Source organism: Calypte anna, chromosome 3, assembly GCF_003957555.1.
Source record: "Calypte anna isolate BGI_N300 chromosome 3, bCalAnn1_v1.p, whole genome shotgun sequence".
Lineage (NCBI taxonomy): Eukaryota > Metazoa > Chordata > Aves > Apodiformes > Trochilidae > Calypte > Calypte anna.
Genome location: NC_044246.1, coordinates 46,331,832 through 46,357,484, shown reverse-complemented (window position 1 = coordinate 46,357,484; position 25,653 = coordinate 46,331,832). Strand labels below are relative to the sequence as shown.

The 25,653-nt window shown below is 36.8% G+C and overlaps 1 protein-coding gene across 4 annotated transcripts in view; it reads right to left on the bottom strand.

Moving 5' to 3' along the window:
- Nucleotides 1–8,249: 8,249 nt before the first annotated feature.
- Nucleotides 8,250–25,653, bottom strand: part of XPO1 (exportin 1) — a 37,216-nt gene continuing 19,812 nt past the window's right edge. For all 4 annotated transcript variants that reach the window (XM_030446897.1, XM_030446899.1, XM_008500552.2 and 1 more), the window contains 21 exons: nt 25,381–25,442; nt 25,254–25,298; nt 24,983–25,164; nt 24,466–24,514; nt 24,262–24,381; nt 24,034–24,162; nt 22,404–22,562; nt 20,971–21,168; nt 20,384–20,522; nt 18,430–18,611; nt 17,440–17,596; nt 17,170–17,333; nt 16,267–16,401; nt 15,112–15,295; nt 13,525–13,631; nt 12,921–13,115; nt 11,768–11,936; nt 10,476–10,610; nt 10,186–10,345; nt 10,011–10,107; nt 8,250–9,298 (listed from right to left, as the gene is read on the bottom strand). In XM_030446897.1, the coding sequence (XP_030302757.1) occupies nt 9,152–9,298; nt 10,011–10,107; nt 10,186–10,345; nt 10,476–10,610; nt 11,768–11,936; nt 12,921–13,115; nt 13,525–13,631; nt 15,112–15,295; nt 16,267–16,401; nt 17,170–17,333; nt 17,440–17,596; nt 18,430–18,611; nt 20,384–20,522; nt 20,971–21,168; nt 22,404–22,562; nt 24,034–24,162; nt 24,262–24,381; nt 24,466–24,514; nt 24,983–25,164; nt 25,254–25,298; nt 25,381–25,442 (2,915 nt within the window). In that variant the 3' untranslated portion in view covers nt 8,250–9,151. The remainder of the gene's footprint in view (nt 9,299–10,010; nt 10,108–10,185; nt 10,346–10,475; nt 10,611–11,767; nt 11,937–12,920; nt 13,116–13,524; nt 13,632–15,111; nt 15,296–16,266; nt 16,402–17,169; nt 17,334–17,439; nt 17,597–18,429; nt 18,612–20,383; nt 20,523–20,970; nt 21,169–22,403; nt 22,563–24,033; nt 24,163–24,261; nt 24,382–24,465; nt 24,515–24,982; nt 25,165–25,253; nt 25,299–25,380; nt 25,443–25,653) is intronic.

The following is a 25,653-nucleotide window of genomic DNA, read 5'->3' as shown; positions in this document are numbered from 1 at the left end:
CCCTCCATCCCTACCCTCCTCTGGTGGCCCGGAGCCGAGCTGCCACCCTGCCTGGCATTTCCGCCGCTCTCGCGTCTTGCCGGGCAGCTGGAGGATGGACTCCTGAGGCTTATAGGTGGTTTTGAGGGCTGCCCGGTTACTTCCTCTTCGCCATGATTATTTGATACGTTGCCTGAGATGGAGCCGTCCTCTTCCCAAAGCACGGCGGCGGGCTGGCAGCAGCGGCGGCCCTGTGGGACCTCCGGCCTGAAGGGAGCGCTTATCACAAGGCGCCGACCTCCGGCGGGCGCCCGAGGGCCGCGCTGCGTGGCAGGGAAGCTTCCTCCTCCCAGGCGGGTTTTCCAGTCTTTCGTCTTTTTGGTAATTATTGGCGTTTTTTTCTGGCGGAACAGAGAGTCGTTGGTTCTCTTCTTCACGCCCAGTTCCCCCCCACCCCCACCCAGTCAGAGGAGAGGCTGGAGCTGGCTCGGAGACAGGACCTTGTGGGCATTGCCCATCCAGGCCTCCCGAAATAACCTTTGAAATTTTACTGTAGCGCTTTATGTAAATAATTATTTTTACCTCGTACGTTTTCCCTATTCTCCTTCCTCCCACCCCACCCCCCCCCCCGACCCCTCTCGTTTTTTCTGCATAATAAATGCCTAATGGCAAGTACAGCATCTGTGAATAGTTGGAAATGCCGCATTTTGATGAGATGACACAGCCTAACTCTTAAGAAACCAAAGAGCTTCGCTTAAAGGTGAAATCATTTATGCTGATTACAACTACCACTTCGGTTAACTATTTCAGGCATAAGACTTCAGACCTGTGGAAGACAAGTTTTCAGGCAAACAGCAGTTTTCTATATAAGAAAACGCCCTTTCCTGCCATCTGTTTGCATGCTCCCTCTCCCAGGTACATGTAATTGGAATATGGACCCCATGATGGATCTTCGCTGCTTTTTCTCCCGAAAAGTAGGTACTGGTTAGTATTTTTTATTTCAGCAGTACCACCCAGTGGCGAGTTAGTGTATTATTCTGAATGCTTCTAGTTTACAGACTTGTACATAGATTTAAGGAAACAAATCTATTAATAGCCGCAATGCAGATACAATATAGTTTAGTAGAAAGTAAAATGAAAACCATGTCAAAATAGGAGAAAAAATGGAGTGCTGTTTCGAGTTCCTCAGTGGCTGATGTAAATGGAAGAAATAAAAACGTGCCTGTCACTCAGAAAATGCATGTCTGTTCTTTAATTCCATGTACATGTTATACAGGCTGATGACAACACTTATGGTTATGTATGTAACCTCCCCCTCAAGTGTATCTACTTGGAATGCTCTCCTTCAAATAATCCTTGAGGTATTAGTTTGCTAAGCTATGACAAAAGAACTCCCCTACTATTTAAAAGTAAGAGAGAAGTTACAGTAATCAAAAGACCTAGTCTCAGCTACAGCTATTGTGAAAGTCACAAATGCACTGGAATGACCTTTCACCCACACTTCTTGTCACTAGATGTTTTTTGAAATACTTTCCAAGTTACAAGTTATCAAAAAGAATAGCTATTCCAAAATACTCCCTGCGGAAACTTCCATTTACTAAATTAAATACAGAAAATAAACTTCGCGAGTGTACTTGAGAGACTGATTCCTTGTTGTCTGTTGCTTTAATTCACATGAACACAAGCAACTTTCAAACAGGAGTTCTGAGAATATCAAAGGATACCAGCACAAGAGACAGGAGGACTGCATAAAATTTTCCCTGAAACTTTTTACTGATCTTTCTTTGCATGTGTAGCTTAAAGATGTTTTAATTTCTGAGTCTTTTCTAAACAATGTATTTTCTCTATTGAAACAGATGTGGTGGTTTAGTTATTAAAATGTCACAGATTTCCTGGACCTTAGAAGGCCCTTTTTTGGTTGCATGATCTCTTGTATAATGAAGACTAGAAGAGCAGTCCATATTATTACAGTTACTACGTTCTTCATGCCTGCATAAGGTACCAGCCAACTTTCTTTCCTACAGACGCTTTCAAAGTTTGAGATCTGACAAAGGTAAATCAGTTTATGTTGTCTGTATACATACATGTATACATAACATTTTTCACTTGATGTGCTGTCTTACCTTCTATGTGCCTGAGACTACTTAAATTCTTTTTTATGCAACTTTTCCACAACTTTCATGACTTGTCTTTATTATACGCCATATGCTGTTTTCTGAATCGTATCAGCATTAATTTGCTGAAATACCCTTTACTTCTTACCATTAATCAAAACTGACTTCTAAACCAGCGCTCAGAAAGCATCTTAATTTTTTCACACTAGAATAATATAAAAACTATGTTTCCAAGAAGGAGTGTTTATTCATTTCCTTAACCTTCGTCATCATTGTGCAGGTATACCCTCTAGCACAGAAAGAAAGAGTGGCTGTGAGTTATCTGTTTGGAAAAACGCTGTTTTTTTGATGGCATAACTAAAGTAAGCGTGATCTGATTTGAATTTGTACTTTATTTCCCTATTGCCTTCCTTATAAAAAACCTTGCAGTAAATTCTGTAACAAAACTGAAATTTACAGCCAAAACACCTTAAAGGAATGTTTTGCTGTTAAATCAGCTCTTTGATCCAATTGCAGCATCACATAAACACCAAAGTCAGCACAAGGAAGGGACCTTTTGAAGCATGTATCACATGCCAATACAGAAGATTATGGGTGACCTTGAGGCACTCCTATTTTTGTGCAGACTGGAATATTGCCAGACAAATTCTTTTTACTGCACACAAGAATATATAATTCTTTTTAAAAAGAGATGAAATTACATTTAAAAAACATGAAATGTTTGCTCTGAAGCAGCAGACAAGAGCTGTATCTGGCCTGGTTACAGTGATCATCAGCCTGCTGCCCTTCTATGTGTTGTTTTTTTTCTCTTGACCTTTATTCTATCCTCAAGTGCCATCCTTGCAAGGCTGTTTGATCCCCAGGAGGCCTGCTTTCTGTCCCTGGACTGTAGTGCTCCTCATCTGGAAATACTTGCTCTGGTAAACTGCCAGCACAGTTCTTCTAGAGGAAGAAATCGAGGACCTGAGTAAAACTAAAATTCTAAATCCAAACTTAGGACCAGATTAAGAGTTTGAGAATATACATATACTTTGCAAAATTCATGTCCCGTTGTATCCCAACACTGAACTAATACTGTAGTCCTGTTTTTCTTTGAAGATTGAGTTAACCATTCATATTAAAAGAAAACAAACCAACCCACCACCCACCCTTCAGGCATCAAGACTGCCGCTGCTCCTGGATCTCCTTAGTGACACTTCAGCCTCTCCTTGCCTGCCTCATGCTTCGTGTTTTTACAGCTTCATTCTCTATGCATGCAAATACAGTTGGTCATTTGACTTCAGCATAGTAAGTGTGGAATGTGAAAGACTTAAACAGACGCTTTTTTTTTTTCCTTCTCACATAAGTCAAGTCAATTGCTTAGTGCTTTAACCAGAGCTTTGTTTGATGGAAATACTTTCTCTTGGAAGTTTCTGTTGCTCTGCTGTAGGTTCCTATTCTTGTAGCAGCACCAGCTGGCTGGATTGTGTGTTTACTCCTGTGCTGCCACTGTCACCAATGCAAAGTGAACTACCAGTGATTTCAGCAGATGCCAATAGGAGATGGGAGCCAACAGCTTAAAAGCAAGTAAATAAATTCTCAGTAATTTCTCCTGTACTGATGGATGGCGTCAAGAAGATTAATTTCAGCTAGTCCAGTTATATCTGTGACCTCTAGTCTGGAACAATGCTAGAAATGGTGAGAATCCATTGCCTAGGAAATCCTTCGTTTCGCTAAAGGCCTTAAATCTTCCTGAGTAATGTGAAGTTACCAATGAAACCTGGCTTATTTTCATTACTCTATTAGGATTTTAAAGTTTTTAATGAGGTTCATATCTAACAAAACTTTGATATCATAGCACCCCGGAGACAAATTAATTTGACTTACTGTGACTATTGCAAAACACACTTAAAATAATTCATAGCCCTATTAGGCCAAAACTGTGTCATGTTAGAATAGATAATGCTCACCACACCACAAAGCTACTTTGAACAGTTTGCTCAAAAATCAGATGTCTGACTGCTCAGCATGACTAGGAAAATAGTTAGCATGCTAAGAAATAGGTGTGGTAACAATCACACTATGGAGTCAGGTAAACAGGGCAAGTTCCAACTTTAAAGTGGTTTCAGATTGTTCAAGTCTGTTTCTGGGTTGCAATCTTGATTAGTTATTTTGTGCACTTCAGTACCCATAAAGGTCTGGTGGAGACTGGTTGTACTAGCTTGAACTTCAGTGCTTCTGGTCTACCACTGCTTCTTCCAGACAAGGCACTCAGGATTATACCCATCATCTCAACCTCATTCTAGGCTAATACCCTTTAACCATGTGTTCCAATCTATAAGGTAATCACCACATGACTGCTCATCCCTTTGATTTGAAAACAAGACAGTTACTTTTCTGAGCATGAACAGCAAGTACCATCAGCAATTCAACCATCTTACCAGTCACAGCTTTTTTTAATACACTTTGAGTTTTTAATGGGAAAAGCCCATGTTTTACAATATTCCTGAACTTTTGAGTGCACAGTTCCAAGTTAACCCTGAAAGCAAAGTGCTCAGAGGTAAAGCTCTGAAGAGAGTTCACAAGCTAATTGAAAAGTTTTGAGAAGTTTGTAAAACAAGACGTAAGGCTTGATGCAAAAGTGCCCAAGCTAGATCTAATGATAATAAAACTGGTCGTTATTGCCTGATGTATATATATTACAGAAATGAACAGAGGTCGTAAGTGGGCTACAGTCCTGTTGGCAGCACATACTTCAGCTTGTTACAGTCAAATGAGAGAAAAACTTCTTCCCCCACCCTCCAAACCTAAATTGGCCATTCTTCCCAGTAGTCTTTGTTGAAATTACAGAATCCATGAAAGACTACAGAATCTTCCAAGTCTCAGAAAAACTCGAGACACACTTTTAAAAGGGTTCATAATAAATTAAAAAACCAAAACAGACCCTTTGATATATTTTATTGGGGGACTATTGCCTAGGAAAAAGTGCTATTTAACTTACAAGAGGTAAATAAGTGAAAACATGAGTGTCTTGTTTTCATCTTTGGCTTCTGTCATTCTCATCCACTAAAATCTTCCAAGGCAGTCTCCCTCAACCCCACATTTTCCTTAGTGTAGTTTTCTTGTGCCCACTTACAGCAGAAGCAATCAGAGGTTAGTGGGGAAAAAAAACCAAAAAAAACCAAACCCACAATGTACAGAGACCCAAGAGCAGCACGCAGGGTAGCTATGTATGAAACCATTGGTTTCATGTGCTTCAAAATTAAGGTGCATCGTATGAGAAATCTTAGCTGGAAAAGGAATCTCTCAATTGGAATGGCTAAACTGGCAAGGGAAAACTGCTGGCCATAATCAGCCTTAACACTGGAGCAAGGACCTAGATCTGCCATGTCTGAAAACCAATTCTGTCTCAAAAATCAAGTGCAGAGGTTCATTCACAAGGGGCAGATGGCGAGGTGAATTTTTACTCACTTTTGGCACCTAAATGGTTTTTAAAAAGCTACCTCCAGCATTTCAATGTTGCTGTATAAGATTTGGAGACACACCTAGGAAAGTGTGTCCTTTCCCTAGAAAGGAAAGATGTCTAGACATACCTTCCTGAAAGTACCCCAGAAGTCTTGGATCAGTAATAATTTATCCAACAATCAATGAATGGAGTAGGGGACTAACACTGAACTAGAACAGAGACTGAAAAGAGTCAGGAATTTGCATTACTGTAACTAGAGGCTCTTTCATAGCAGTTTCTGAGTAAGAACTGTAGATCTTCCTCTCTGCTTGTTCCCTTTTCTTAGGAGACTATTGCATTCTTTTTAATTTTTACAGTTAATGCAACTTCACTGTCAAAACCACTGGGGTCTGTGGAAATTATTTCAAGTTCCTCACTTCAGTCTCTTTTCCTAATATTTTTTTTTTCATTAAGAAACACACTTTTTACTGCCTTTCCAGTGATACCTGAAGCAACTTTTACAGCTTCCTTAAGAGATGAGCATTTCTTTTTTTTGCATAAATATTAGCTTTATTGGAAAATAGTTCACTTAACCAATCAGATTAACACACACCAAATTATTCTAGTTAAAAAAAAAAAACAAACAAAACAGACTAATCTAAAATGCTTTGGAAAATAATCTGCTTCAGTTACAGTAGCAAACACATCATGGTAGCCTGAAACAAGTACTTGGGGGTGTCTTCATCAGCTAACAGGCAATCAATTCATGTAAACACAGAAAACACCCTGTAGTATTTGTAGTTATGAATGTACCTAGAGTACATAGAATTGGGGGATTTTTTGGAAAAATCTGTATAGAAATATGCACAAAACATTGGTTTACATGTAATTACAAATTACGTAGATGTCTATATGGTAATTCATGCTTTTTATCCATGTATTTTAATTTACAGAGTGTGCATTAGAACTAGAACTTTAAGATTTACACTGTAATAATTTTCACATTCAGAATAACTGTACTAGAAATATGCACACACACAATTCAAATCTTTAATGGTATCCAGAACTCCGCATAAGCTGTATTTTTATAGCTTCTGCAGAGATCAGCAAAAGGCACCGATTCTTAGGATAAATCAAGACCACAGTTAAGTTTTCAGATCTAAAAGGGAAGCAAAAACTAAGATTAAAATGTTACTGGATAATCCAAAAAGGTATCAAAATAACAAAACATCTCTTCTCTGAGTCAGCTTTAAAAATACATTTCAGATTTGTTGCTTGAAAGTTTCGGTCAGATTAAATTCATCAGTAAACAGCCAGACCACAAGCCTCAGATTAACCTGTATCTTAAAATGCGAAGAAATAATATGCATAGAAGCATACACATATTCTTTGTTCAAATTATTTTCAATGCTGTTAATGCCACTGCATGTCAGGACCAATTCATATTTAGTTTTGTGACTCATGGGATATGATCAAACTGACATTACACTATCAGTGATATTTATTCCGGTTTACTAAGCATTTTTTTAGTTCTCCGCACAGCTTTTTGTAATTTGTAGCTCTATAATGCTGCAATTTAACCTGGTCATAAGCCATTCCAAATGTGTCCTTTAACAGTACTTCAAATATATTTTACTTTCAACTGCCTATTAACGATGATACTGCCTTCACAGAGCACAACAGAAAGCTACACATCAAAACAGGACAGAAGACATGAAAAAACTTAAAACATGAGCTTTAAGGAGAGAAAGAAATGAGTTTTGTAACCATCAAAATAATGAACAACTTTGGCAAGCTGTTTTCTAAGCCCTAAGAGTTTGAGGGACCTTCTCTTTACAGTTAGGAACTGCCAGCTTATAACATTTCTATTGCTGAACAACCTTCAGGCAGAAGCAGCTATGCTTTTTTAGGGCCAGCTAAGCAATACAAATGGAGAGATGTTCACTAACAGAAAGGGGCCAGGTACTCAAGACTGGAAACATTGTGGTCACAGCTCAGTTCTACAGGAATACTGCTAACTCATGCACTTCTACTTCAAAAGGAATATACAGCACAAAGTTAACTATAGTATCCAAACTTACATAAAAACACATCCACAACCTTCTAACTTTGTTTTACAGCTCTGCATGAATGGCTATACTTTGCATCATAGTAACAATCTTAGGATTAGACACCAAACAAATGGAAAAAAACTTTGGGAGAGCTTAACATCAACTGTTAGAAAACAGAGAAAAGACCTTACAAATACGGGGAAGCCAAGACTACACAATCTTAACGTCTTCATACTGTTTTTTGTATCCATACTTCATAAATCTGTGAAAATCATTCAACTATAAAACTTTAGGTAGAAAAATAACTAGATCTTGTCTAACATGTGTTACTAACATGTACTAGTATCAATTGTTTAGTCAAGATACAGTGCAATTCCTCTTTGAAATAAATTGAGGAGAATCCATATATAGAGAAAACAAGAGTACCTTATTCCTGGCATTTCATAGTAATGTAGTATGGAGTATTTCTTTGTGAAGGTAAGTCAGAACAGCTACTAAACTTCCAAATGGAACCCAACTTCATTCATATTAACTTCAAGCACAGCCAAAGTCCTTGAGATGAGGCAAGCCAGAAGCAAGTTATCTAGACCTCAAGGAACTCTTTCTACACCTCCAGGATGCAAATCTTAAATGTGATCACAGCATTTTCATCCAATAAAAGAATAAGCCAAAGAAAGAAAAATAAATGTAAACCAAGTTTATTTTGCTTTAAAGTAGTGTTCTTTAAGCACTACAGCATGGTAAACAATGTAAATTAGTATAATTCATCTCAAAAGCCAGTTTTTTTTTTTTTATTTTATGAGTTGTTAAAAAGATGCAGCCTATTCTAACAGGATAAATATTTTAACCATTTCACTTCGAGTTAATGAAGGCTCACAAATGAGCAACACTCCTCATTGAGGAAAACAAAAAGCTGTTGTCGACAAAGCGACAGCACACACACAAAAACAAAAGAACTGTGTAAAAATAACTAACTGTACTGTGTTCCCATACTCTTTAGAAGTTGCTTTACAATGGGATGATATGCACATGATCTTGCTGCAAACTTGCCATACAACTTGCAAATACATGTAGCCTAGCCTTACCACTCAGTCCAAAAAGCTGCTAACTCATCAAAACAAATGCAGCACTATTATCCTTTGCTTAACAATTAATTCATCCATTTTACTCATTACCTTTTCTCCTAGACTGCAGGACAGACTAGAAGGAAAATTACCCCGAATTAAAAATTGATACTCTTACAGGAAATTGTATTATTTTGCAATATAGTCTTTTACAAGTTACATTTTGCCTATTTTCCTCTTAGCCACAAAATGGGCATGAAGTAATTACTTTGAAAATGCCTTAATTTTCAACTTCATGCAAATCTAAATAAAGATGACCAAACAAAAGCTTAAACAATGGAAGGATATTTCACAGAAAATTTCTTATACAAAAAACACATAAGAAAAAGGGCCACTAGGTGACATTTTAATTTACAAATTGGCATCATTTTGGTCAACAAATATCCAAGTGCTGTTTTCTTCTATCACAACAAAGTAGCTGTACAGAAAGAAAACTGCAAAACTTGTTTTATTATTTTTTTAATCGCACATCTCCTCAGGAATTTCATGTGGATTAAGTATGCCGGGTACAGACATCTGAAGTTTATGCTTCTCCTCTTGAGCCTGCCGAAGGGCTGTTTCTCTTTCCTCCAAGAATAAATCTGATGTGTCTTCACCTGCAAATTCCTGTATAATTCATAAAAAATTAATCTATTGTCAAATTCTTCAGGCAGAGTAATAAGCTTCCAAAATCCAGAATGATAAAGAAAACATCATCTCTTCACATTCCCTGCCAGAATGTTTGATTGTTTTGCTTTCTGTTCCTAAGGTTAGAACTGATATAAGGAATGCAAAATATTAAGATTTTCACTGTGTTATAGAACAGGATACTATCTATAGTAATCCAGTGTTTAGAGCATGTCGCTAGGAAAGCCTTATCATTACTATTTTCAAACACCCAATGAATGCACTCTCAAAATTATCTTTTTCCTGAATGCTAGAATGTTTTAAAAAATAGCATTACTCCAACAAGTTTCAGAACACATCCCAGTCCCAAGCAATACTGAAAATAACTAAAGAAAACAATCTTAACTAAAAACCACTTGCTTTCTTTCTCATTAGGAGTTTTGCAGTGTACGAATAGTATACACAAGTAAAATACACGAGTATTGACATTTAAGACCACTTTATAAAAAAATACCAGAACAGGTTATGTGAGTCATACAAGCCATTTGACAACACTTCTTGTTATATTTTAAACAGCTGCAAAATAACTCTGATCTAAACAAACACTGAATGAACATTAAGTACTTCCAAACTATATAACCCTGCTGAACACTCATTTTTCAGTTCTTGGAAACAGAAGCAAGCAAAAAACAACAGCAACCACAAAACATACCTTGATTTGGACCAGAAAATCCCTTAAATGCTCCTTGAAGGCAGGAATATCCTGGTTTAAACTGAAGAGTCCTGTTACAAACAGCTTAACCTGGGCACTAACAGCAAACACATCAGTCAGTATTTCAAGATGTAAGAATTGACTTAGAAGTATTAAAATATCATGGGAGACTTACTCCTGCAGGTGAGGAAATGCAGATTTGAGAAGATTAGCAACATACTCCTGAATAAACATCTGGTTGTTCACTGGATTTCCTGGGTTTAATGGAGTACTTATTTTTCCCTCTTCTACCAAGTTGAACATGTATGCAAGGATTGATGCATGCATTGTCAAACCTAAATGGATCAAAGTTATACATATGCAGTCATGAGTCAGAAAGGGATACAGAGCCCCATTTATACCCAAAAGGTTTGAGGGGTTGTTTGTTTGGGTTTTTTTAACCAGCTCACATATATGCATTCTTACCAGCGGTGTGTGAAGTGTCTGTTACAACTGAAAAGATGTGCTGGAGGATATCACAGAAATATGTCTGATAGAAACTCTGGGCAGCAGTCTCTTCTTGTGCAACATTTTGTAGTAGAGTATAAAGTATCTGAAGTCCTGGAAAATAAGAATTAAAAAAAGTTACTATCAGAACAATATCAAAACCGCTACGCATATTTTTGCCCTTTCCCGAAACTATAAAAATATCCCAAGGAATTCTGACAGGCACTGAAAAGACAAGCATTACATGATTATTTTCTCAGGCATTTCCTCAAGCAGCCACTGGAGGGCTATAGCGATATTCCAAGGCATGCCGATTTTATTTGCATTACTAGATGACAGAAGTACAATGAACCAATCACATCACTGTACGGGTAGTTAGCGAAAGTGAGAGAAACCCTCCACCAAAAAAAGCTGTTTGTAATTCGAAAAGGGGAAAGCGTTTTCAGTTTTAGCATTACATGAAAATATTTACCTTACTCCGTGAAATGCAACTATAGGATGGATACCTTTTATACCCATCCTTTCCCAGATACTGATACCAAGAGAACTAGCTAAAAACTAAGTGGCTTCACAACTATCTTTATTCTAGTATTGGAGATAAGGAACTATGCCTAAAATACCAAACCATTTTTTTTTTAGTTTAAGACTTTTATATAGCCTCTACTTGTGTCCATATCCTTATTATGGAGGGCTTTCTAAATTGCTCAAGTCTGTTAAATAAAGTAATACACTCAGCTGCCCCATGAGATTCACGAAGTTTACAGAGCTTGTTATTGTTCTAAAGTACAATCCACCTTCTCATTGGTCTAAGCTGTTTCCCTTTCCTTATGCCATGAGCTTACTCCCTGACTGCAGAGTTCTGCCCCTACCCACATCATTTACTTTCCCGTTGTCCTTTTCCATATTTACCAAGTACTGAGGTAGGACAGTTGCTAAGTTCAACACAGACAACAGGAGCAGAGCTGTGACACCATGTTTAGCAGCAGTTCAGACATATCAGAAAAGTGCTAACCTTCACATGAAAAAAAGAAAGCAAGCAATAACTCGTAACAGTGCTCTCTAACAGCTACTGGAGTGAAACAGCATCCAGGAGTTTTACCCTATTACGCTGACAGCTTCAAGGTATGGCAGAATATTATTTTTGTGCAAATGTAGTACAGAATCATGCGACTGGAATGCTAAGTTTGAAGGGAAAGATGGAATAAAACAGCATTTCACTAGGAAATAGATGACAATACTAACAGCTGTGCATATTAAATACTTCCACGTACCTGTATCTGCAACATTTCTCATTGTATGTTTGAAAGCCCAAATAATAGAATCCAGAACAAGTTTGAACTGCGCTGGTGGAATGGCCAGGAATGCTGGGAAGCAATGAGAATTTACAGCCTGGAGTAGCAAGAAGAAGTTTGTTCTGTGTTCAGGATATTCTTCAAAGTCCTAGAAAGACAGGGAAAAAAAGTCAAGTTTCCCAAAGTTCCACCATCAGATCAGATCTTCTGTTAAGTAGAGTGGGTCAAGAGCTGACATAGGACTGCATTTATATCCCCGTTTTAAAATAACCTTAAATGCAAAGCAAAGGTTACATTTCTCAGTGAACTAGTTCCCAGCAAAGCTCAACATGACCATCTTTTCAGAGTTACACAACACTGACACAGGCTGAGCCACATTTTGTCAGTATACCACCAGTACTCATGGTCCACAAATACAGCCACAGAGTCTCAACACTGGTTAAGCTTCTATGTTTAGAACCCCTGTGTTAAGCTACAGGGGTTCAATTCCTCCTTATACCCTATTGCAAAGTACCATTAACTCAGATGACAGCGCTCAAGTGTTACACAAATACATACTATACAGCATAAAAACTGTATTAGTGAGGAAATTACTAGAAATGGCTGACCAGTACTTCTATTACCATGATTTAAAGTATTTATGAATTATAGCAGATAGCCCTAAACTAAAATTTGACTGAAGTACACTTCTGCTTCCAGAAGCATGACATTCCAAAGTCCCTAAAACAGAAAAATTAATAATTACTTAAATCAAGAGGTAAACTGAGAATAAGGCAAGGAGATTAAGACATCCAACTAGACAGACTTCAAGTACATTTGTTTGAGTGTAAGTTTCTTTAAGTGTCTCAAATGCATTTTGTTACTTCAAAAAAATAGGGATATGATCCACAGGACACCACATATGGAAATGATAATCAGAGAAGTGTGAACTCCCCCTTAATTCCCATGAACATGAAAGCTGTACAATAACTATGTTCACTACATACTGCCTCCCTTCACTGCAAGAAAAGGTTATCTTTCACTTCCAAAATACACAGACATCCAAGACCAGTACTTTTTTCTAAAACCCTGATTCATTTTTTTTCCTTCAGTAGCTAGGGAAATGCCTTATCCAAAATTCAAATATAAATACCTTGTTGATCATATTTAATGTGCACTCAAAAACAGCATCAAATATCTGAGGTATTTCAGCAGTAATGTGTCCACCCAGCTTGTTTACAATGATAGCCATAGTACTAAGTACTTCAGGTTCTCTGGCAGCTGGAACATTTCTCTGGTAATCAATGAGAACTGCATCCAACAAGGGAGGAACAAAATTTTCCGCTACCTAATTGAAAGAGTAAACCACAATTATAACAATGCAATTGCTGAACAAAGTATCTAGCCCAGAGTATACAGCAAAGTTCATTATTTAGTTACAGGTGATCCTTCTCCTAAGGAAGCTGAAATATGCTACCCTTCTACAAACCACCCACCCCCCATATCCACCCAGCAGGGCTTCTAGAAACAATTCTCTTAAATCTCCTTCATTCCCTTCAAGATTACTCTCAGGTAAAATTAACTGTTTTCACGTGTAGCTCAGGCTTACCTCTGATCATACTTTTCCCCTTTGCATTTTACAGACCTCCTGGAACAAGTTCTTGTGACTAACTGATTCAGTTGACAGCAGAAGACAAATCTGAGAGTTCTTCCTAATTTTATCTTACACACTATTTCTATAAAATAAATCTACTTACCATCTGAGGATCATTGGACCTGCTCACCCAGCCAGAAATTAGTTTTAAAGTTTCCCTTTTTACAGTCCTCATACTTCTAATCAAGGGCTGCTTTGTTACCATTTCACCTGGAAAGTTTAAAATCTTCAGTTAATCAGGGAAGTTGTTAACAGAAAGATTAGCTTAAATTCATATTACAAAACAGAGAATGCTTGATTTTTATATGTGAACTGCAAAACTGTTAGAGAATTCTTAAATATACCCCACACCTAAGAAACCCTACCCTCCCACATTCTAGCTCTGGAAGTTCAAGCTTTCATTCAGAATTACAAAACTAACAATGGTATCCTGCTGTAAGGGTTCAAAAACAAAGCTGCAACTTTTCAAGTAAGGGAAATTATATGTATTCACCTCATTTGGAAAGAGTTTTACATCTGGTTCTTGCTAAGTGATGGGAGGGAGAACAAGAAAATTCCACTTTTCCTCAAAGAGAAACAATCCTTCCACTTGCCTTTTTGTGTAAAGTGCACACGTATCCTTAACAATCCTTATTCTTAGTTCCAAAATCAATGTAGTCTCATCAGTGAAACCTTATCTAATCAGCTGCACAGGCATACAACCATTACACTAAACAAACACGAGTGCACACAAGACAAGGTAGCAAGATCACTAGTGCTGGCATAGGAGCCACATCTGGCAAGACAGAGCCAGATGAGAAAACATACTCTGAGGCAGCTGCAACCACAATAGCTGCTTATCAAGTAGCACATCAGGACTACAGTTCTAGCAACAGCTTCCTAAACTTTATTGTTTCTGACAAGGACAAATTCTGGTCATAAAAGCTGCAGAATCAAAAGGTATTGATCTCTCAGCCCATTTTATTCTGAATTCTCAGAAGCTACTCCAAGGTCAAGAAGCTGCTCAGTTACTAAGTTTTATTTAACATTCACATTTCCAAATATCTATCTGCACAGCCAACAAAACTGCTGGTCCTAACACAGAATACAGTAACTGAGTCATTTAATCTTGTAATGAAGCACATTCTGTAGGCACCTATTTATCCAGGAAAGATATCTTGGGTAATCGATAATTCTTTCTGAATGACTGCAAGCCTGGTTTATCACAATTTTCAGGCATTTTCACTAGTTACATCTCTGTAATAAAGCTATTAGAACAGTATCACAACAAAATCCTGCCAATTGTTTTGAAAATATTTAATATTCCATTTACAGAGTTTCTTCATATTCAAAATTAGACTAAGCTAAAAGGATGCAAGCTACAACTTTGTATCAGCAGCATGCACACTGATTTTATTAAGCAGACCATCTGCAGCACTTTACATCTTTCCTGAAGTTTCCTTTTTAGGTGTTGTTTCCTCCCTCTAAAACCAGCAGTTCTTTTCTTGAATAAAACAACTCGTTTAAAAAAAAAAAAAAACAAAAACAAAAACCAAAAAACCGCAAAAAATAAGGCAGCATTGTCAGTCATTCTCCACCTTCCCAAAAAAGAAAATTAACACAGTAGAATTAACCTATTTGGAATGTACTTTGAAACCTGATGACCTACACTGTTAACCCCCACTTACAGGAAAAGCATGGGATTTCTTACCATTTGCCTGAATAGCTGCAGAAATATTTTCACTTAGGCACTTGTACACATTCAGCATATCTAAATAAATTCTTCCAAGCTGAATCACAAAGGGGTGACCAACTGCTTTACATGCTCTTACATTTGTTTTCAGAATGCTACCAAGCTGCTTAACTGTTTCAGGATCCTTCAGAATATCAACATTCTATTAGAAAAAAAAAAAAAAGTCCAGTTTGTTTAGTAAATAAAACCGCCTTTGAGCTTCAAAGAAGTTAAAAAAATTATCTTACCTAGTGTTAAAACAACATAGATTTGTATATATACTGTTTGCTTCATGGCACTTGCCCAACCTCAAGAGTCAGGCAATCTATTAAATTCTACTCTTCTGCAAAAATGCTTTAAACTAGAGTGGCACAAGCATTACTCCAGTTGAAGAAAGGAAACTAGGAGGTACTGGTGTGAAAACAGCCAGAAGTAGTCCAAAGGAAAGAGTCTGTCCTTGTTTTAAGAGGGAAGTTGAGAGTAAGGAAAGCAGCAAGGAAACTAACTCAAGCTTGCTTATTTTCAGGATCTTAATTTGATTAACTCCAAATGGATTGATCTCTTGGGCAGTGCAAGACCATTGTTCTTTAATGTGTGGAATAAAGTATTTGAAAACACTGAATGAAATGGAAGATAAATGTAAGACAAAGTTGTACTTCAAGGTAATGATGGAAGAGAGGAGGAAAAGTGAAGTGTTTTTAGTGAGCTTTCTGAATAACAAGTTAAAGCACTTGTAAAACAGAAGAAACACAGCCTTAAGGAAAAAAACACAAGCCAATCAAACAAAAACCAAACCCAATGGAAAAAAAGCCCCACAAACAAACAAACAAAAAACCCACACCAGAAGAACCCCAAAACACCCAGTCCCCAACCACTGAGACATACTTTGTAGAGTAAAAGAAAGCTGTCCTTTAAATCAGATTAAAATCAGTATTTGTCATTTATGATGTATCCTCTCTCAAAACAACACTTTTACTGTCACATCAATCACTGCTTTCACCATCATTTAGTAAGTCTGGCCCAGCCTATGTACATTTAATGTCATGACATACAGAAATTAACTCAGGGTAAGAGAAACATTTAGCAGGTTTTATTTACCTGAAGACAGAATACAGATAAAATTTATGAGCTTACTTTTGTTGCCTGTTGAATTATACTGTCCCATACTTGATTAGGGAGCAGCATATATTTTTCTATCAGATGCTCCTGCACAGTCTGGTCTGTCTGTGCCCCAATCATGTATCCTACTGCTTCATAGAATGTATGTACCTAATTGGAACAAGAAGTCAAATAGGAAGGTTAATAAGGAGTAATGAAAATCTTACACTTTGCTGAACTACCATAGTGAAGGCCGAAAATGGGTTTCACTAAGCACCTTTTTGCCCACTTGACTTTATAAGATCCATCTCTGTTCTTTACTTACTTACATCATGTATAAAAGAAACCTCCATATCCTTCCCTGACGGCTGCCACAATAAACATCCCAGAGTCTTTCTTCTTTTTGCCATCATATCCTGGTGTGGAAGCTCAAGTATACACTATTTAACATTTAACCAAGTATTACCAGACCTGACTGAACTGTGAACTGGACTACATCACTCCCTGAAGTACCTTCTTCCAGATGCCAGATTCACTCTGGCCGAAGTTTTAGTACATTCTTGCAACATCTCAGTGTATGCTGCAGGTGCACTCTACTCTTTCACTTCATGAGCTGTGCCTTTTCTAAACAGCTGCTTTTCAATTGTTCCCTGCTCCCCTTCACAAATCAAGAGGTAAAGGCTTACTATTGTAGTGGCTTGTAACTGTTTGCCAAAATATTTACTTGCTAAAGTATTCCAGAAATTCAAAGTTCAACTAAACACAATTAGATTTTCCTTCCAAGAATTCCAGTTGAGATGTCAGTAATGCAATCTGATCATGCTAACAAAAAACAACAAAGGAATATAATTCAAGTCTTGAAAGCCACTCCTACACTTCAAAACTAAGTAATTTTTGATTAGTCTTCAGGAATTATGCAAAATACCTAATGAAATGTACCTGTTGTGGCTGAAGGTCGCAGATGATTGTATTGATGTTGTTCAAAATTTCATCAATAAACGGCATGACCTCTCCCACTTGAACCTGAACAAAATGTCGGCGGCATTTCTGTGCTATTTTTATGAAGGTATCACAAGCCATATCCTGGACGCCATCATGGGTTTCTAAATTAAACCAAGTCAGTTACTACTTTGTATTTTTCCCCCATGTCCACGTATAGACATCAGAGAATTTTTAAATTAAAACAGGAAGTGGAAAATAGGTATTTACCATGCATAAATTCGAACAGCTTGTTGACTACTGTCTTCAAGAATTTCCAGTGAGCTCTCAAAAAACGTGGGTACTGACCTACTATATACATTATATTTGATGCAATAATGGCTTTATTGTCTTTTCCTCGCTTTTGTTCACAGAGTCCCAGAAGATCCTACAACACAACACATTTATAGCTTCTTCTGCAAGTTTGTCCAGTTCAATTAAAAGCATTGCAAGCACAGAATCTTAGAAGAAGCTATTCAAGACAAGTAGTTGCCACAATCAAAGCTCAAAGTCCAAATAACAATGAGTGGGTTAAGTCTTAACTAGATTGTTAAGGTTAACAATCAAGTGGGTTCAGACTGCAGTGATTAAAATTACTCAAGTTTCAACAAAACCAGAAGCATCATTTTCAACTATGGAACCCCCATTTTCACTATAACTAAAGATTTCTGAAAGGGGTATTTCAACAAGTCTCACAGTATTGAAAACTGACCTAGCCACTGATATCAATAAAAATATAGGCTCCACATGAAACAGAAGAAATTAAACTACATCTTCTGTATGAATTTGTATAACTTGTTGTAATACTCTTGTAAAAATGTTTTGTTCCTGCACTTTTTCCATGTATGTATTTACCACTATTCTATCAATGAATGTATGGATGGCAGCAAAATAGGGTGCAAGCTAGTTAAAAATGTGGGTTAATTTGCCACTATTTTATTAGCAAACCTTCCCCATCTCTTCTGCAACCCCGAAGAAAAACACTTTACCTTAAGTTTTATCCCTGAATATTTCACCGTGAAAAGACTATTTGGACTGATACTGTCCATGGCTAAACAATTCAGCAGCCTTAAATGCATGATGTAGGATTTCCCATGAATGAATTTTCATCAATTTGCTTGCTGTACAAGGCAGCTTACTAAGAATATACAGCAGCATTTCTGCAAATTTAGTTTATTGAGCATAAAGTGTGACAAAACTGTACTGTGGTGCAAAACTAACCTTAATTACTGTAACGAGGAATCTTTTTTCATCTTCTTCATGCATTGCGCCACTGATTGAGCCAATAGCCCAGCAAAGGGTATTCAAATTTTTCCATGACCATTCTGTTCCATTCACTTGATTGTGAAGCTTTTCAGTCATAATTCGTTCTGTGTCTGCATAATCCAGATGCGTAAGGTAAACTGAAAGACATTTTAAAGCAACAACCTGGATCACAATTCCATAGGGGAAGTTCATTTCTGTTCTAAGAAAATGCAACCAAGTTTTTAGATAAGTGCCATTCTTCTTTCCTAAACTTATGACAGAATGAGCTAAAAACTTAACTGTATTTTTTTTTAAACTGCATTTTAGAAATGGACGATTACACAGTACATCCATGTTTGCTCCTTGGCAAACATACTGCATACACACATTGGCAACATATTGCACACAAACTCCAAATCAATGTGTCATGTTCAAGTCAATCAATAAAGATACTAAAATAGATTATTAACAAAAGGCATGCATACTGATATATAGAAAATGTGGGACTGGCAAACTACGGGTGACATTATTCACCGAGTAGAAAGTCATTCAACTATCTCCCACTCTTGAATTCAGTGTCATTAAGTTTCCTGGTTGCAGTAACTCACTGAAGCAAAGTCTAGGTAGGAGGACTTAAGTATCCCAAAACTCAATACACTTGTCATCAGCCTCTAATAGGATTAGAGTCTCTACTATAAAATTCTAAATCCCAGCAAGCCAAAAGCAATTTGAGGTCAGATTCAGAAACCGATTTTTACCATGCCACAGATTACAGCTTCCACCGCAATCTTCTGGTATCATTTTGGGTTTTTCTGTGTGTGTGTTTTGTTAGTTTGTTTTTTTAACATGAATCTTCAATGTAATACGCTATAAACAATACTTAACACCGAAAGTCAAACACTAATTAAATCTATATCTTAATATATTTTATCTTGTATCTGGAAATATAACTACTGCTCAAGACATAGAGTAGTAATTTTAATATAGGAAAATCAAACATCTAATACAGTAAATATTTTTTTTCATATTTCAATAGAAGTACATAAGAACAATTCATCTAATGCTGGCTGCACCTACATCCCAAAGGTGAGAATTAAAAAAAAAACCAACCCTCAAATGCTTTGCATCACATAGCTTTCCCTCTCTCCCCCAACTTCTAGTTCATAAACCTGTTAACAAATACACAGTGATCCCTTAAATCACTCAGTAGAAAAAAATTTCATACTGCAGATTTGACATCCCAAATATTTAACTATTCTAATCTCCCAGGCACCCTTGAAGTTGCACTTCAGACTCAAAAAGTTTTTGCATCAAAAAGGTATTACTACAATATATAGGAAATATCAATTCACTGATGAAACTGTCACAGTTGAACCTAAGACTTCTAAAGGTAATAGTATACTAGTATACACATACACTAAAATAAAACATGCATTAAGTGCTACAGAAATACTAGTTCTGGTAATCCTGAGTGCACTTTTTTTCTACACAGTATATAATTATCAGCAGGTTTTGTACTTTCAAGAAAGGCCAATGTAAGACCTCTGCACTCATTCTGGAAAAGATTTTTGACATCTAGTTCAGGCTGCAATTGTTTTCTCTAAAAATGTTATAAAGAAAAAATTTAAAGTATTCAAAAAACCTACGAAGAAATCATTTTTGCTGAGGGAGTGCTTGGTCTACACCAAGCAGTGTAATAACCATCAATTTCACTTCAAAAAATCCTTTCATTTAACAGCTTTCTGACAAAATGAAGGTTTCAATGGATCTGAAACATTTCGATAAAGAGTATCAGTATTTGTTCTTCAATGGTAGAAGGCAAAAGACAAAAATTAAATGTATTAATTTTTAACCAAGTTATAGCAACACTACATGATGGTGATACAGCTGTACAGACCTACAGCAAAAGAGTAACAGCTAGTAGACTTACCCAATGTTTCTCTCATATTTTTATACAAGTTTATGGAATCTGTATCCTTCATAAATTCTCGTACTACTTCTCCTTGATCATTTTCCACAACTAGGACTTCTTCAGGTTTAGCCATACGGCTAACCATTAGCAATCGAACCTGTATGTTGCAAAGTAAAGTTAAAATGGACTCAAACTTTACCATTAAGATACACACATAGCTGATTCCAGAGCACCCTGGTCAGGCAGTATGATCATGTAAAGGGTATATATATCCAGCACTTCATGACATTAAGTCACATTAAGAGTTCACAGAGATGCGTTAACTAAAAAGCTATTAAAAACAAAGCCTGCTGATTTTCTCTCTTTCCATGAACAAGGCAATTTCTCTCCATGAACAATAAACCCCAAACCAACCTATGCATAATTGCTAGAAGTTCAAATTGCATATGCAATGTTAGGGGTCTTTTAGAGGCTATGTGCTATACACATTTTTTTTTTTTTTTTAAATCAGTCTTACCAACTACCCAAAGCAGGAAAAGTATCCTTACACCGTAACTTACAAGGTACCTCAATCTTCACAGTGCCTTTTCTTAATCATGGATTACCTTGGACAATACAGGCAAATAGAGTTGTCTCCTGGGAGGAACATCAAAATGTTGACTTCCCGAAAGCAATGGAGAAGCAGATGTTGAAAATGGACTTTCCCTGTAGAGTTCAGCAGCTAGATGATTCCAATATTCAAGACAGATCTTGAAAATTTCAGTTTCTTCAACTTCTGATACCAATAACATGTAATGAAGAGCCTGGAAAAGTTTGGTTTATACATCTGATTACTTCTGCAACTGAAACAGCACTGCTTCACATTCCGTTACACAAATACTGATAAAACGTCAAATTAACATGAAACAAGGAACATGGGGAACATGTGCATCAATTCCTAAATCTATAGTCCACATCTCAAAAAATACCACAGACAAATCAGGTTGTAAATTAAACTCACAGCCTTGGAGCTTATGCAGGACCCCTCAATAGATCATTTCAGCTGGTTGCAAAACACTATTATGGCTACTTTGCTCTGAATCCTTATGCCTCAAAGGACTGCAAAAAACTAAACCCATACTGTTCACTCACTTTCCACAGAAGCCATCTACCAGAGTATTTTCTATTTGACTGAGAAGGGAAGGCCACTGGGACCAACAGACTGACATAATAACCATAGAAATCAGCATTTTTTTTGCCTAACTTATTTTGTAGTCCTCTAGTAAAAGAAACCACAGCAACAGCCCACCAGTGAAGAAACAGAATGAAACAATGAAATTCATAGCTTTGGTACTACAGCAACTCAAGAGCATTTCAGATGGTAAAGACCTGATTCAGCATCTGTCAAAGAACAGACTAAAATCAACCACACACTAGTCCAAAAGACATCAATTTTTCTTGGTAATTTCACTTGCAATAAGTAACATATGAAGCCTCCTTCACTAGTCTACACTCCTCCCATTGATCTGTGGATCAATTTCAGATCATTTGATACATCCAAAGTGCAGGAATAAACTAGTTAGAATGAGCTAGAACTTTTTGAGTAGTTGTGGAACTACGTTCAAGTACACTGCAATTTGCAAAAGTTGAATTTGCGACCTTTTAGGCCAGTCTACGAACCTCGTGAAACATTTCAACTTCCTATACAACACCCAAAAGCATTCAGAATTGAGTTTTGTAGATATTAGATTTAAAAAAAGAATTTAACAACTACACCAGGCAAGAAAGAAGGCAGTATCTAAACAGAACTCCAACTTATACACAGTTGTGCAGGACACGCAACAGCTTCAGCCGTTTACCCAGACTTTTCCTAAGAAAGCCTCAACATAGGTAGAACCTTAGAAGTGTGCTCCCCCAGCGCAGTTATTTTTAAGGTGTAGCAATTGTAAGTTCAGTAATCATTGTTGGTAGTTGTTCTTAAAGAGACAAAAAAAAAAGTGATAATCCTCTTAGCCCATCTTCTAAAATGAGCTACTCTTTGGTATTTGCAACAACCTACCTCCATTAATGTTTCCCTCAGATTTAATCTTTTTTCTATTAGTTGACCATGTTCCTTGAGAAATGTGCAGAGAAACAAGCTGAGATTCTGAATGAAGTTCTGTTCATCATCTTTTCCATTTGAATATGCAAGTCGAATATTGGTATTTAAAGGAAGCATCTAATAAAAGAATAGACATAATCAAGGCTTTCACACTTACATAGAAGTAGAACTACTCTGTATTAACAAATTGTCTGCTCTTCTGTTAAAAGCCCTCTGCTTTTCATGGCATTGCCTGTTTACCAAGCTTTCTTACAAAAATATCTTACAGCTTCTTCAATTCTTGATCTCAAGATAGACAATACAGCAAAAATGCTAACAGATACAGAAGTTCTCATGAACTTCACCTTTTCCCACCCCCTATAAGAGAAGTTGTAACCAAGGGGAAGTATCTACTCTGAAAAAGACATTATCAGATTGACATCAGGCGAAAGACATGCCAATAATGTGTTACCTGTCTCTAGTCAAACCATTGCATCATCATAATGCTAAAACATTAAAGACTCTGTCGATAGTATTTAGAAATTAGCAAGGAAGATGGTGAAGGATACTAAAACATGTTTTTCAGTCATCTTGTAGAGATGCATTGGCTTTTACATTTATCATTAAACATTTTCAACATTGTTACCAAGCACTGAGAACTACATTCTTTAAAGTCAACACTATTAAAAGCTACAGAACAAAGTTTAATTCTTTTGTTGCTGCTAGATTTTGAGCTTTGATTTTCTCCGTCTTCATTTTACAAATTTGAGAGTCAAACTTTTACAACAATTGCAACAGTTTGCATCAAATCATATGCAACATCCATGCTAAAAACCTGCAGGTTGCAAAATGTGCCAAATACCCAACTTGGCATTTGACTCACGTTTTCAGGAAAAACTTGGCCCAGATGCATTTGCAGTTAGAATCAAGAGCATCATCTATAAAAACTGAGGAAATAATGTTCAGCTGCCTGACACAAAACTTCAGCATCTGCAATGATCTGCCTTTAAATTTAAACTAGAAGTAAATAGAAATCCTGTGGTTCCACTTGAAGCTAGGGGGAACTAGAAGGAGCATGCCTTTCCTAAAGAACGTCTAAGATGGACTATCAGAGCAAAAGGAAGAAAAATTGGTCAAATAAACCTCACATTTTTCACTTCTGATGCAAATACAATGAGGAAAGCTACAAAATCATGTACCTAAAATCTGAACTGCTTGGAGGGGAAGCATTAAAGTAATTTCAAATGTGGCTCTATGTGACAAATGTTTCAACCAGTTTCTACAATTAAAGAGAAAATTGTATAAGTTGGTCACTTCAGGTCTTATGATTTGTGCAGTGTTGCGTTGCATCAACTTTCTCTACCAGACAGCCCAAGTGCTCCTAAAACCTTTTAAATTAATCAAAAAAACTCAATGCACCAGTAAGCAGCTCTGGTCTATAGTCAGAAAAATATTCGGCACCCTGTGATCAACTCGTAAGTATCACTGAAGAGTGTTTATCTTACCCAGTGCTCTACAATTAATCTAAATTTGTAGATTGAATTAGGTTCTGCAGGAACCATTCTGCAAACAGAAACAGTCAAAAAAACAGATTTATTAAAAACATTACCTGTTTTAACTGCATCATGGTCAATGTAAAAAGCGTTACAAATTGTTCTTCATACTGGCTTACACTGACACCTGCAATCTCTGTGAGGCACTTCAAAGAGACATTTCGAAACATGGGAACATTTAAGAACTATTGAGAGAAGAAAAAAATGTTACATGAGTACTGCATGCTAAACTTTTTTTGCAACTTTTATTTAAATAAAAGAGTAATCAGTTTCTGGATGACTACCTTGTATATTAGTGTGCTGATTAACTTGGTCTCAAATATATATCCCAGAGGAATCCAGTTCAGAAATCGTAGCAAGGTTTCCAAAGTTGCATGAACTAAGGGAGCATTTTGAGAGTTTTCCTGTAAACAACCATTAGTATTTATGATATTGCTAGGCAAGATGGGGCAAAATTTTTAAAATATAATTGAAGAAATAAGTCTTACCATCACAAACTGACACAACTGAAATATCTGAGAGAATTCATTGCACATGCTGCAACAAAAAAAAAAAGTTAAGCATTACCACATTTTACAAGCAATCCTCTGTACACTTTTATGAAAATGTTAACAAGGTTGTGAAGACCTATGCCCATGGAGGCATTCACATGCCACCGTGGCTTTTACCATTTTCATGGTAATAACACATTCTGAAGTAGACAGAGGTTTGTGCCTTCCAAATTCTAAATTGGAAATACAAGCATTGTTGGAAGTCACTCTCTTAGCAGCGTAGGAACCATCAGCCAACAGATGCTATTGGCAATATGGTAGAAATGTCTGTGTATACAAAGCAAACTTGGTATCACCTAATGGTAAGGCTTCAAAGAAAAATAAAACCCAGTCCACCTCAGAAATCAAAATAGGCAGTGGTAGATGTTCAATCAAAAGCTCAAAGTGAGAGCAACCATTAAGCTGCAAGCACAAAGTCTATCCTACTTATTAAGATATAAATGTATATACTTGCCTGTCTTTCAAATGCTTAGCTTTTACTTGAGTAATCTGGCCACTGGAAAAATCAAACACTTCTTCACTCAATAGCTTAAGAATCACCATATTGTTCTGACAAAGGCTTTCACTAGTCCTGCTTGCTCCCACAATATCACTTATAAATGTTGGCCAGTGCTTTGGCCATTCCTGTTTCAATATCTGAAAAGTGAAGCATCCATATGTTTAAATACATATACAAAGCCAAAGAATTTATAACAAGATTTAAAACTTGATTAACATTGGCTTACCTGAACGAGAATCATATTCAGTTTCCCAATATATACTTTCTCTTTCTAGAGAAGAGAAGTGAAGATGTGAGTCAGGTTATACATGACATTCCCCTCCCTCTTCCTCACCTGAAAAGAATTCACTTACTTCTACACATGTTGGATCAGATGAGGTCTTGATAATTAGGCCGACAACGTATTTTTTAATACCTGCAGAAGAGTTAGGAACTTATTTTCAACTGTGCCAGATATCACAAATTCAGTAATAAATACTTCTGAATTCAGATTCATGTTTTTAGTAAGAAATACCTCTGAGGAACATATATGCAGGCATCAGTGTGCATTCCACTTACGTGCTATATAGAAAGAAAATCCCCCTTTGTATCACTTCTGCAAGAGGCTATTTCAGATGTACAAAATG